General features: G+C 41.3%; 1 protein-coding gene across 1 annotated transcript in view; it reads right to left on the reverse strand.

Moving 5' to 3' along the window:
- LOC121851806 (inversin-like) overlaps positions 1 to 14,366 on the reverse strand; it is a gene marked incomplete at its 3' end in the record, with an annotated part of 46,757 nt that overhangs the window by 30,669 nt on the left and 1,722 nt on the right. Inside the window, 1 exon segment of the mRNA XM_042345894.1 lies at positions 4,016 to 4,169. Coding sequence (XP_042201828.1) covers positions 4,016 to 4,169 — 154 coding nt within the window.

Consider the following 14,366-nt stretch of genomic DNA (forward strand, 5'->3'; position numbering starts at 1 on the left):
ACTATCTCCAAAATGTTATAATTTTACATCAAATGGAAAGAATTCTGACAGGGCAGTATTGATGATGTTCAATTAGTTACAATACTAAGCTTATAAATATAAAATGCATTCTTATTTCCCCACAGTAATTGAAACACAGGAATTCAATTTTATATCCAATGTCTAATATTTTGTACTATTTCTTTTTGACCTTAGCATTTCTTGGTATTTATTTGTTCAAAAAAGCACAACCTTCAGAATCGATTAAGAGTTACTTTCAAAATAAAATATTAGTGACTTTTGCAGAAATGCCACATTTGACTTCAAGAACTTTAAACATGTATAGTGTATAACCACAATACACCATTTAATATATTTACATATCATTTAGGAGTAAATGATAACTTGTTTTAAAAATATTTAACTGCAAAGGTTGGTATATGCATGATTTAAATATGGAAAACAGAAGGCACTACATTTGTTTGATCAAATTGGAAAAGCACAATGGCACAATCTTTGAATAAAATCAGAAAAGTTCCAAATTCTAAAAAACTACCTTAGGAAATACTATTACACGTAAAATTGAGTGAGGCTATATCTAGACCCCCCCCCCTGAATTATGGCAAATTATAATATTTTAGCCCACTTTATAGCATTCGTAGGTTGAACGTGCTTCGATCCATATCAATCAATGCCTAACATGCCCTGAAATTCCTGACATTCTATCGTTTTCATCCTGAAGACACCACGTTTATATTTTGCCTCCGTCGATACGAAATACGTTCGGCATTTCCAAAGACCCTCGGTTTTTTTCATACACGCAGTTCAGCTAGTTTGTTACTGTAAAAATGTGTAATGCATATTTAATTAAATTAATCATCTGCAATGATCTGAAAATAACTCATCTATTAGCAAAACCACAGCTGGCCTAAAAGGCGACGTGAGCTGCCTTCCAGAACCATCTATCATCGGGCGCACACGGCACCCACTTCTGCCTCCTGCTCGCACGTAATAGTCGGCCTTGTTTCATTACTGACGTAGATACATGGGATGCATTAATTTGCCTGATGAATCATGGATCAATGTCCTGTAAATTAAAAAAGGAAAAAGTCCCATGCACTGTAATTAGGCATGCGATGGTGCGGGCCAGCTAGCTCTTCTCGAGGTCCGACACGCGATCCTTTATCGAGGGATACTCCTCCACCACCACCACCGTTTCTGATCTGCACACCTCCGCTACAAATGGAGGCTTGCTTCAAGAACATTGCAAAGCAACCAGCGGTGATATTTGTGTGTTGTATTGTTTATTGTATGCATGGAGAATGGCACATTTCATGCCTACTGTGTTTTGGAGTCCTTTAATACACTACTGTTTTGTGCATAATGATGGGATGGAAGAAAATGTGGAAAATTACGTTGATGCGGACTGCTTTCTGTATCTGAATTAGATTTTTTTTTACCATGCCATGCAGCTCCTGAAAAAAAACGTGTCATATTTTTTAAATACTGTCGTTGTACAGTATTTGTGGTCCTACATCGAGTTTTAGATATCATTTATATGCAAAGTTAATGTAAATGTTAATTTCACTTAGCTATTATGCATGTAAAAGAACTAGGAAGGTATAATTAAAGTCAAGTTCATATAGGTTAACATTACCATCATCTTAATAATAGTTCTGTAAATATTATGTAAAATGGCACAATCATTGTATTTCTGCAATGTCAAAATGAGAATAATCATTTTATATGCTTGACATTTCATTGCTTTGTGGAAAATGCATTTTAATACTTGGACTTATCAGGTACTGTATAATGTATCACAGTGCCAGGATAAATGATAAAAAATAGTTTTTTAAGGAACACTTTTATTGCTTAAACCTAAATGTGATTTTCATTCAGCGTCTCATAAATACAAATGAGGAATTATTTGTATTCGTAAAGTTAAATTATACTCTAAAAGGCTTGTTATTAAATGAGTTGACAATTTACATAATCCATAGAGACTGGTAGCAAAGCAAAAAAAAAGAGCCAAATAGATAAAAAAAAAATTAAGCACAGTGCTTTTAAACACAGCCTTTTCCCAAATGTACAAAAACTATCTTTACAGCTTCTGAAATTCAGTGTGCAGCATTGTTGAAATCTGTATCTTGTTTGTTCTTTTTCCATTTCACACTAACGAGATAAATGTAGTGGAATTTAAGTAAATTAGGTATCTTTGTGCCACCTGAGCTTTTTTGTTTGGAAGACTGTGTAATTTACTGTGACACGTCTATGAAGTCTCGCTGCGTACACCAAATCAATCGAGCACACGAGCAAGACGGTCTTTGTGCTCCGCTTGTTAGATGAAGGTTTTTCTTTAAATGAGGAAATGTCAAGCAATTAACGAACAGACAGCTGACTGAGGTCAGAATCTACTTGCAGAATCTCTGACAGTTGGATCGTCAAGAGGCTTAGCCATGGCTGACCTTTTTTAAAATAAAATAACTGCCGAGTAATTTTTTTTTATTCCCCATTAATTGCGCACAAAGCCATACTTAACATTTTATTTGAAATTTACGTGTTTGATTATTAAGAAGCTATCGTTTCTCTTTCAAACGCTTTCATGTGGAAACAAAGTTCCTCATTCTCTCTGAAATAACTGTAGGCATTTCGCCGATTGCGCGATTTCAACAGCTCCGGGCATGTCATATTTCAGTCAATTGCTTTGGAGAAAAATACACCATAATTGATCAACAACTAAGTGATCCTTTCTCCAGATGTTAAATCATTTCCTAGTTTATAATTACTACTATAATGAGCCAAGAATGTCTGTTTGTGTGTAACGCGCGTGACGTCACTCCACATGCCGCACCCCCCGTCATTAATATTCATGAGCGGGTGGATTTTACACTCACGCAGAAGGTCGAGCGGAAACATTTTTTTTTGCAAATTCGCTTTAAGTTTGACGTTTCTTTATTGAAAGTTAATCTAATAAATAATTATACGATTTGCTGTTTTATTTATTTCTTCAGCACTTGCGACAAAAGGTAATTCTAATTTATGCTTCGACATTATGGTAAAATAGACATTTCTCGGTGATTTTCCAGATATTGTATCGAATTCCAATTTATTTCAACCCAGCGACCGAAAGCAAAGAGAATAAAGTATCAGAGCAGTGAATTTGAACAAATTGAAGGTCAGTTATATACAGTGCTACAGTGACATGAAGTGAGGTGTTTTATGACTTGTTTTGTGCCAGATTCACTGCCATTAATACAGTGCTACAGTGAAATGCAGTGAAGTGTTTGATGACATACTTTCGTGCAAGATTCACTGCCATTAATTTACACAAGATACAATTATACTCTGCTCAATTTTTTCGTAAATATTACAGCTTCCGTCCTAGTTAGTAGCTTAATAAAGTATCACCACGGGTATCAAAAGAAATGAAATGGCCTTTAACACAATTTAAAAAATGCTTTCAGGGCTGTCATCTTTCTTTAAAAAAAACTCGATACAATTAAAATGTTAAAGTCTAGCACTCTTGAGAGGCATGATAGGAAAGTTACTACTCCGTACCGACACACAGATTTAGTCGAGCTGCAAGACACACCGATGTACATCAATCATCATAAATTAATTAAGAATGCAAAACTCATCAACTGGAAATACCATCTGTGTTCAAATGACCATGTGAACAGTTTACAGATGAAAATGCATTTACTCAGGAAATTTCAACTACTACGATTTTTGTTTACTAATCTTTTCATAAAACGTAACACATCGTGAGCTGTTAATTTCCACACATTCTATATGTACATCGCCAAGCTATGTGGGACACATACATGCTTTTAAATGCTTCTCTCAGCATGTGGACGAGGATTTTAATATGGTCTTATCACAAGATGAGCAGATATTATCTTGGCCAGATTGAATGTTCAACCTAACAGCAATTGGTAAGCATGTCAATACACTATATCGTGTGGATTGAGACAAATTAGAAAATGACCATGACTTTAGAATGCTTCTCCAGCATTTAAAATTCTACAATACAAACCATCATAGTGTATTGCCGTCGCCGCTCAATGTCGTACTGAGTGAGCATCAGTAATTTGCGACGCTTGTAAAACCCGTGAAACTTGAACTTGGAAGTGCAAGTCACTCGTGTTTGCATGCATAGTCGCGGGTACTTTATCTGGCAAGCGCATTCCCTGCGTGACAGCAGGAGGGTGTGTTTAAAGCATAAATGTCACAGTTACGCAAGCGCTGGATCTAAGGAACCCAATTCCAGAGTGCATAATGCGTTTAAGAATTATAGTCATTTGCGGAGAACATACCTTATGTTTCGTATGAGAACATACCTTGTATGCCTTGTATGTTCTCATACAAAAATACATTTGCAAATGTATGTTTGAACTTTTATGGTCATAACAAAATCTAAATTGTTACAACAAGGTTACTATGTATAGCAGATAATCTGTGACTTAGGTGGAAACATCAATTTATTTAAAATCATTAATTTTTATACTCCATTGCTCATCAATAACATAACGTATGTAGTATATCATTGCCCCAAACGTGACAGATTTCTTCCAATAGGGTCTGCTATCTGCCCTGGGCATTATTGCATGCTTACTCTTGGGATGATTTATGCCAGCAGCACTACAATTTTTTTAGTTTTCTAAAGCTCAATGAGCGGTAAATGTAAATTAAATGATTAAGAATATATACCAAGTTTGTGTCTTCATTAGAAAATAAAACCTCTATTTTAATACACTACAAGCCCGAGAAGATGTTGCTTGCTCTGTAAACATAAATGACTTAATCCTATAATGTTGTGCTCTGAGAACTCAGAACTCTAATGATAAGTATGATACAAACACCAGGGCCTCAACTCCAAGAGCAATAACAAAGTTGTCCGACAGGCACCAAAGGAGATGTAATGTATTGGCGTTGACCCCAGGACCCTAATTTTCTCCGCCAGTCCGCCTCATTTACATCAGTCTGAGTGCGGGCCAAAATGGAGGGCTAACCCTCTTTCATCAATAAATCAATTACCACTTCTCTCTGCTAATATCTAATTAATAATTCATTGCAATGTGGGGATAAAAAGATCTATACGTACACCGTGCAGCTGGCCCTGGGAAAAAAGGGGGAAAATGTGCCGCAGAGGTTTTTAACAGTGAATTTTAAAAAAGGACTTAAAGCTGTTAATTTGTCAATTTGTTGAATTCCCATAAACGCACATCTTTGTTCTTTTTGCCACTGCGCATAATACAGCATGCTAACTCATATGAGCTTGCGAGCTATTTAATTTTTCATTCGGCGCTCAAAATCAGACAATGCAATTTTAGCCACAGTATTTGTTTATTTACATCATTTTATTTTGTTGTTCAATTAATGGGGCGTGTTTTTCTAGTCTTTCAGCCATGATTTGTTCCTCAAAACACACGTGAACTAACGCGAGTGTTTACAAAGGAGAGTCACGCAAATGGTTTGTATTCTACAAAAAAAAAGACTTGTTTTGTGATTCTCTTGGAGATGTGGCTCTAGTATTTCGAGCACACTGCACCCTACATCCCATCACTGCGAGCCTGGCTGTCCATCATCTCAGTCGGTCCATTCTGCACAGCTGCGGCTTGCGGACAGTTTGTAATAACAAGCAAAAAAAACACACCGAGAACATAAAAAATTGCCACCTTCACCACAGTTATTAAGGTGTTCATCAATTTATTTGGATCACGGTAAACGGTGGTTTTTTTTTGTTATTGTCCCACTGCTGGTGTTATTAAAGGTGGATCGATGGTAACAAAATAGGCTGAGTAGCAGAAGTAAAACGCTCCACGGATTGCTATTGGCAGCTTTGCGTGTCCTGAACAGAGATGCTCTCACAGTGCTGTGTGATGAATTCGGCCACCGCAGAAAAATGACAATAAAATAATCAGCAGGCAATACTCCATGGATGATTACATTCAGCATTGTGCAACCCAAGTGGACACTGGCTTAAGGTTTACTAACTTGCCGATTTGTTTTGTGTAGAGCATCTGTAAGGGTCCGATCGATACTTATTCAATAAACTCGTCGTAGGCACTTTCCGTCTTATGAAAAGAAATTACATTGCCTCTCGGATGGCACAATCTAATATGGGATACTGTATTATTATTTTTTGCGTATAATGTCCCCACTTAAACCCTGCTGTCTTCTCTGTCAATATATGTATTTAAAATAACTGGGTGCATTCCATGAATTTTCTAGTTTATATTTCCACTGAATAGGAAAACAAACAAAAAAAATCTCCTTTTGAAAGTGACATTGTGTTCTATGCAGCAGTTGTTGGGAAACGAAAGCTATCTCCATGCGAACAATAAAATAAATAATATTGTCAGCTGTAATTACACGAGTAAATGAATGAATCCCAAAGAGCTGAGGTATGGAGTTTGGGGTAACCAAGGTTGAGTACAATGCCCTAATCTGTAGTAATTCGTTGCACAATGTCAGGACTACACACGCCTTGCTACAAATGAGTGTTCATTTGTTTTTTTTGCCTATATAGAAGGGCTCCCATTGAGATTCTGTAATAAAAAAAATTACATTGAGAGCTCGTGGATATATAATCCCAGCCCCCCCACCCCCTCAAGCTCCCCCCATACCGATGCCTACCAAATTGCACATGCTTATCCACTATATGATTTCAAATTCAGTTTTCATCACACACAGCACTATTGTGGAGAGGATAATCAGTACCTGGACTGATAATCTGAATTATTTGGTCATGTGAAGAAACATTCAACATTTCGACCTCATTCTCATTAACTACATATCAGCTTTCAAATGACACACCATTTGTTGCAACAGGTGGAGCTGTGAAGGAGGCAATCTCTGGACATACATACATATTAGCCACCTATATATCCAACATGCACCCGATGTTGATCAATCCCAAAGGCTAAGCAGTCTTGAACCTGGAGAGTGCTTAAATTGGCAACCACTGCATGAACCAGGTTGTCGTAGAGCTGTCGGACTACATGGTGAGCAGCAGAAAACAATTCAGAAAATCCCATTGTTGGACTCTATTTTTATGCTCCCACACAACTAGTGTCTTATGGTCAAATAACCCAACGATTGGTACGGCATGGGCAATGCCTTATCCAGCAGTGTTTCGATAAAGTGCCGTATATATGTATGATAAGCTAAACAAGGGGATACAAGTTAAGTGCTTTTAAGTTTTAAAACCCCCACCATAAAATCTGATGTTAGTACAATTAAATCAGAACGTGCTGAACTCGTAATAAACAGACAACTCCTTTTTGCTAAGCCATCTCATTCTCTTGACTAATCTATTTGGTTACAACTACATTCAACTACATTTGTATGTGAAGATAAAGAGACGAGTGTTTGGATTTGTATGTTGGTAAAAGCATCGGTGCTTAACAGCATAGCCATGGTCACTTAACATTGACAACGCAGTCAAACTTCCAGTCTCCATTCACAATTGACGTGGCTCATCCATTAAAACTCCTAGAGCTCGGACTAAAATAAGTGTTTTATAAAAAAAACACAAATGCAATTCAACATTAAAAATAGCTCGACCAATGTTGCACAATTATATCATGAGGTAACATTTTGATATCACCACACCCTTTCAACAATTTCTAGCCTCTGCCAGATCCTGGAGATGAAGCACAGTTGACACGCGACCTCAAAGATCTGCTCGAGCAGGATCCCCAACATCTGCTCTGCTACCTTTGGCCACTGGCCCGGTGGAGACACTCCAAATACCTGTCTCTGTAACATGTCTTACCCAGTGCTGTATTTTATCCTATCATATCATATCGACAACACTTCCCTGCCATGCTCTCTTCCAAACTTCCACGTGGCTTATCCTAGCTTGCCATGATATCCCTAGCAATTGTCTCAAGACACCTGTGCTCAAATGCCTACAATTTATTTTCAAATTGCTTAGTTAGAAACCAGCTCTCGAACGCATAAGGTGCTGTATATTTAATCAGGGTGGCTGGATTGTCTTGATGTGGGTAGCTAGTTTTACCAAGTTGACAATATCACAATTTCCACTTGTGCTTTTAGAGTACCTTTAAACACAAACATATGGTGTTTAAAAGTTACCGTATACACACGAGGGCTCTAACAATTCACCCCTGCCTCCCCACAACCTTCCCTTCGGAAATTCTATGAATTGTCACAATTCAGCGTTACGATTCAACTCAAGAAAATATTTTTTAACATTGCAGTGAAGGGTTGCACCTATCATGAATTGCTTGCAAGGGGTGATTTAAATACTTTACATACTATATAGGGTGTTTCAAAAAGATGGACCCGATTTAAATCGCTATATCTCTACAACCACGAACCGCCCATGAATGAAACTCTTACCACTTGAAAGGGCGGGGCATAGAGAGAGGGCGGGGCATAGAGAGGGGCGTAGAGAGGGCGGGGCATAGAGAGTGCGGGGCATAGAGAGGGCGGGGCATAGAGTTTCACAATGATTACCGTGAGATGCCTCTCCCAGCGCACAAACAGCCCCAAGCCTCAGTCATTCGCAAGACACACTGCCTCAACGTTGGATAGGTCGCACAGGACCCCAAGACTTGGTGCTACACTCTTGGCCCCCAAGATCCCCAGACATCACACCCTGCGACTTTTTTTTGTGGGGATACGTCAAAGACTGTGTTTTTGTGCCACCATTAGCGACTAATCTGGATGACCTCAAAAACAGAATCACGGCAGCGGTGACTTCAGTGGAAGAAGACACTTTGAGAGGCGTTTGGGACGAATTCAACTATCGTCTCGATGTTGACCGTACAGCAGGTGGAGGGCACATAAAGCATTTATAAAATGGTTAGTAAAACTTGATAACTCATTAAACCGTTTGACTTTTTGTGTAATTGTAACATGTTGCCATCGTGAAATATACTGCTTTGAAATTGGGTCAGTCTCTTTGAAACACCCTGTATATACGAATAGGAAGACACCGATTTGACACACGCGATTCCATTAATTAATAGTCAACATTAATAGGGATCCAATGCATCATAACCTTGATACTGCACGATATAAAGAACACTGCATAGTGCTGGGTACGTTGCACTATAGATATATTCTATTATCCTCCATGTGCTAACCTCCTAAAAGGCCTTCTGAAATTGCAAAAAAAACCGACCTATATATTACAAAACTATTTTACACAGCCAATGGAATTTACATGCTGGCAAGGATGACAATTATAAATTGTGCACCTGCAAGCTCTGTTCTAATTTCTTGTTTTTTTAAAAACCCTATACTTGCGACGATAGTTTTAGCATCTGATGCTTATGGCATGCAATGTTAACTGCAAATATGCAGTGCATTAACTTGCGATTAGTCAACTGCTGCATGTTTATCGAGTTCAAGCACGGGCAATTTATTCTTAATTAGTTTAATAGGAGCTGATCATTAATCATGATGATACATGCTTAGGAGATGCTCCCGATATCAACGTTAGCATCCACATGTTACACGGTAAAAAAGAAAATGACCGTGGAGACAATGGTACGCTGGATTAAGACAATAGGGATTTTACTTTTAAAAGATGACGGTATCTGTTATACAACATGGGTTTACTGACATTAAATTAACACTGGTAACTGACAAAATATCACATTATGCAAACGAGCACAATAACAAACAAAAATATAGAATTAGAGGGCAGAAATGCATTACAATTATTCATTCATCTTGCCCGCTCTCATTTATGCCACGTAAACTTAGCCTTCAAAATTAAAATATACGTACTGAATAGTAAAATAAAATTAAGGTACTAATGTTGGAAGTTGTACGCAAACAATAACCCCACAGCCCTTGAAGTACTGCATGGCTGCAAATATTTTAGCTCCCGTTCTCACTATAAAACCCCTACCCTCGGTATTGTGACGTGCGATAGTCGCACAATAACATTGTCAGCGTTAATTCACGACTGATGTAAAAAGTTAGAATACAAAAATGGGAAAACACACGAACATGCCACTGTCATTTGAGCTCTGAGTGCAAAGTTAGCAATGGAGTAAATTTTGACGTAATCCCAATTACATGTGGCAGTGCAAGGACGTGCTTGCTGGTACCTTGTTCCACATTGTGCTTTTACCCTCTCAAGGGACACTGATGAAACTTCAATGATGTTAATTTCTCATATCAACACAGCTATGAGAGTTCAAGATGTGTGTGGGGGGGGGGGCAACGAGCAGCATTTGTACGGCCGTGTATTTATACCAAAGAATTGTCAGTGATTCTGAACCAGGAACCCTTTAATGTGAACATAATTGAACACTACATTCCATACATGGTAGCAGGGACAGGTTACTTCCAATACTAAGTACTATGCGATTGAGATATATATAGAACTGTAACTATATAACATTTGCAACACCGTATATGTGATTGTCCCTCGTCTGTAAATGAGCATTGGGCAATGTTTTTGTTTAAATCTTATGACAGTGAGTGCTTAGCCAGTGGAGAAAATTCCGTGTTTATATGGCAGGACTTCGTCTATCCACAGCACAACTATTGTTGGTTTTCCACAAAGTAGCAGTCTAAATTGTATTATCAATCCACCGGTTGAATGAAAGCCTAAGCTGCGGTCTCCCAATCCTGTGATGTAATAACATTACTGTTGGCTTATTTTGCTGACTAAAACTAAGTGGTGAGATCAGAATTGGGGCTCGGAGACAAAGATTTAGTCGCACTTATCCAAAATGTGTTTATTTTACTGCCTTAATAGGTGCTAGTAAGTCGTAAAATCACCTGCATAACTGAACAATTTAGTCTAAACAGGGGATGATTGGTTGTGGATGTGTATGAAAAGGTCGCAATGGCAATTATTGACAGGACGGACACCATCGCTTCCTTCTCTCCATGAGAACCTGCAACCAATGCTGCACATCCGACCTCCCAAGATCCGCTGTTACTCCCATCAACAGCCGCCGTCTGGCTTGAGGTCTTCTCATTAAGGCACCGTCTCCCCATCCTTCAAAGACTACTTTTGTAGAGTCCATCATAGTGGCTTTAGGGCTTTCCTTCGCACAGACCCTCCTCTTGCCTCCTCCTTCCGATGGCTGTCTCAGAATCTGCCCTGTCCACAATTCTGCACGCGTGCCCTATTCAGCACAGCACAAGCACCTCACAATAACATCTGCAAAACCTTCATGCCACATCCTATTACAAACTTACAAGCTGCTTAGTCTGCAGTCACTTCTACAGCACAGTGATGAGAGGGGTGGAGAGATGCATCGATTGATATCAATTAATCTAACGACACGTGCAAACGCATCGGGTGTGCAAAAATCAATGTTTTTCAATTCACGCGTTACGCTTAATGGAAGCCACTAAAGGTGCTATCATTCAATGCGATATTTATTCTTTTTTAAATCGCCGAATTAAGGGGCCGTCCATAAATGACGTCACGCGATTTGGACGATTTATGACCCCCCCCCTCGTCACACGGCGTCACAAAAAGTCAGACCCCCCCCTCAACTATGACGTCACAAAGCTCTGCCCCCCCCCCCCAAAATAAAACATGCTTCAAATCGCTTTAAACTATTGTCATTGTAGTGCGTATTTATTGTGGCGCTGCACTCTGATGTTGTAGGAGAAAACATTTATGAAGTCTATTTAATTAAGTAGAACACGTGTTGCCTATATTTATTTAAAGTTGCGCATTTTGATGTGACGTCACATTTCTCAACCCCCCTCCCTCGTCACACATCGTCACAATTGTCTGACCCCCCCCCCCCAGGTGCGTGACGTCATTTATGGACGGCCCCAAACTACATTTGTCAAACTTTCAAACCTTCTCTGGGGGGGGGGGGGGTTGCAAGGTGGCCATATAGCACGACAGGGCAATGAGGGCTTAGGAAACCCGTCTCCAACGAAGGACCCATCTCGAGAAACTCCGTGAGGTTTCCCCAAGATAAATATCCCAAAACCTCATGGTATTACCCTATTACTCCCATTCGCAGGACCCTTCTTAATACCAAAAAAAAGTGCCTTGTGACTTTATCAGATATATCAGGGAATTGTCATTCGATCTGGGCTCAAACACAACTCCTTTTTTTCGTGACTGCATGGATTCATATTATTGGTTCTTTCGGTAAAGTCACGTAGAAGGGAAATAATGAAATTAAAATAAATGAACACTGCAGTGTTCATTCGGACGCTGCCTTTCCGACAGCCCTGTTCTTCACCTGAGGACGGCTGCTTGCGTTGTGACCGAAACGTCGTGAGAATTTTATCTTATTCCGTTTTATTTTTATTATTTTACTATTTCTCTTCTACGTGACTTTACCGAAAGAACCAAGAATATGAAACAACAATTTTTTTAATGTTGGCAAAAGCGCGTCACCTCGTTCCACCACGCAATCTGTACCGTGGTACAGCTATATTCTTGGTACAGTACTCAATGTTATTATGTAACCAGTCGTGGACAAGACCACCACGGCCTGGAGAAAGGTCTTCATCCAGCAGCAAATGCCCATGGCTAATTGTGACAATTATGATGAATGACAGACACATTTGTCACCGCGGTATATGCCACGTGGGTGACGACCACAAAGACAAAGATGCCCCTCCCCCCGTGTAGCCTGCAACAGACTGTTGGGGCAAGTGCTGTCAGCGAGTAGCACCTCTGAAGGCTCCCCGGCCACTGTGGCACACGAAGGGGTGGGTGGCCACCACCACCACCATCACCACCACCACCATCACCACCACCACCATCACCACCACCATCACCACCATCACACCACCACCACCATCACCACCACCATCATCACCATCACCACCATCACCACCACCACCATCACCACCACCACGACCTCCACCATCACCACCACCACCATCACCACCGCCACCATCACCACCACCACCATCACCACCACCATCACCACCACCACCACCACCATCACCACCATCACCACCACCATCACCACCATCACCACCACCACCATCACCACCATCACCACCACCACCATCACCACCACCATCACCACCACCACCACCACCATCACCACCATCACCACCACCATCACCACCACCACCATCATCACCACCACCATCACCACCACCATCACCACCATCACACCACCACCACCATCACACCACCTCCACCATCACCACCACCACCACCACGCCCGACCGCCTTTGTCTCCCCTAGTGGCGATGTTTGAAGACACCGCTGTACCAGCGCGACCTATTTGATGCGGTATCGACTCATGGGGCCCAGGACGGGTTCGGCTAATCCTGCAGGCGGTGTCGGGAGGCCGTGAGCCGGAGTCGAACTCGGCCTGCCGGGTTCGTGGCGCTTCCCCCTAACACCCACCCAGAGCCGCGCACTGTCCGCGTTTCCGGCTCTTCCCACACCACCATCGGCCCCTCTCGCCCAACACAGAAACAACAACAACAAACACAACAAGCCGCGTTGACGTGGCCGCGAACACAGGCACCCAACAAAAAGACAAGGGCCGGACGCTTGAATCGCTTGCCCAGTGAACGGACAATTTGAAACGCCACACGCCACGTGCACTGTACGTGTGTACACACACACGGCGAGGTGGTGATGCGTGGTGATGTGTGGTGCTATCGTTACCGCTGCCGCTCTCCTTCTTGTTATTGTCGTTGAACCCACAAGCGCAGAAACCCATCGGCGGGTTATCGGCCACCGCACAGCTTAGCCCGGTAAAACAACTTTGCTGGAATAAGTTAAGAGTAACACACACAACACACACATCACAAACACGCGCGTACACGTCGTGTCCAGAAGGGGGTGGGGGGGGGGAGACCCTCGGGGAGCCGCTCGCAAAACGCGGACGCGGACCTCGTCCCGGGCGACTGGCAACGGAGCGCGCGAACTTCCGCGTTCTGCGGCGTACGGGGGGGGGGGAGAAACTCACGGCGCTCCGGAATCCGTGGTCGAGGTGTACTCCGTCTCGTATCTTGCGTTCGCACAGAGTTAAAAGGACAGGTTGTGGACGGGGGTGGGAGGTCGAATGGGTTTACCAAACTGGTCGTGTTGACAATGATAGGAATTTCTTATTTTATTTTTTTGCCAATGTAGAGGCAATTGCAGATTGTAATGAATGATTTTTTGTTGTATGATACAGCTGCTGTAATGTTAGATGTCCCCGGGTCTGAGCAGCGTAATATGAATACAACTTTGACGTTATGACAGCCTTGCAGAGAAACATGTAGGCTTTCGCGACCAATATATAGGGTTTTGTTTGGGGGGGGGGGGGTTAGATCGCGTAAATATAAATGTGTCGTTAAACCCGCCACAACATTTGCTTTCCAACACACCGGTGTGCTGTACTAGTGTGTGAAACAGGTGCAGAGGCGAACACCCCATGCAGTACCATGCAGTGGGCCAC

This window comes from Callorhinchus milii, unplaced genomic scaffold, assembly GCF_018977255.1.
Source record: "Callorhinchus milii isolate IMCB2004 unplaced genomic scaffold, IMCB_Cmil_1.0 Scaffold146, whole genome shotgun sequence".
Classification (NCBI taxonomy): Eukaryota; Metazoa; Chordata; class Chondrichthyes; order Chimaeriformes; family Callorhinchidae; genus Callorhinchus; species Callorhinchus milii.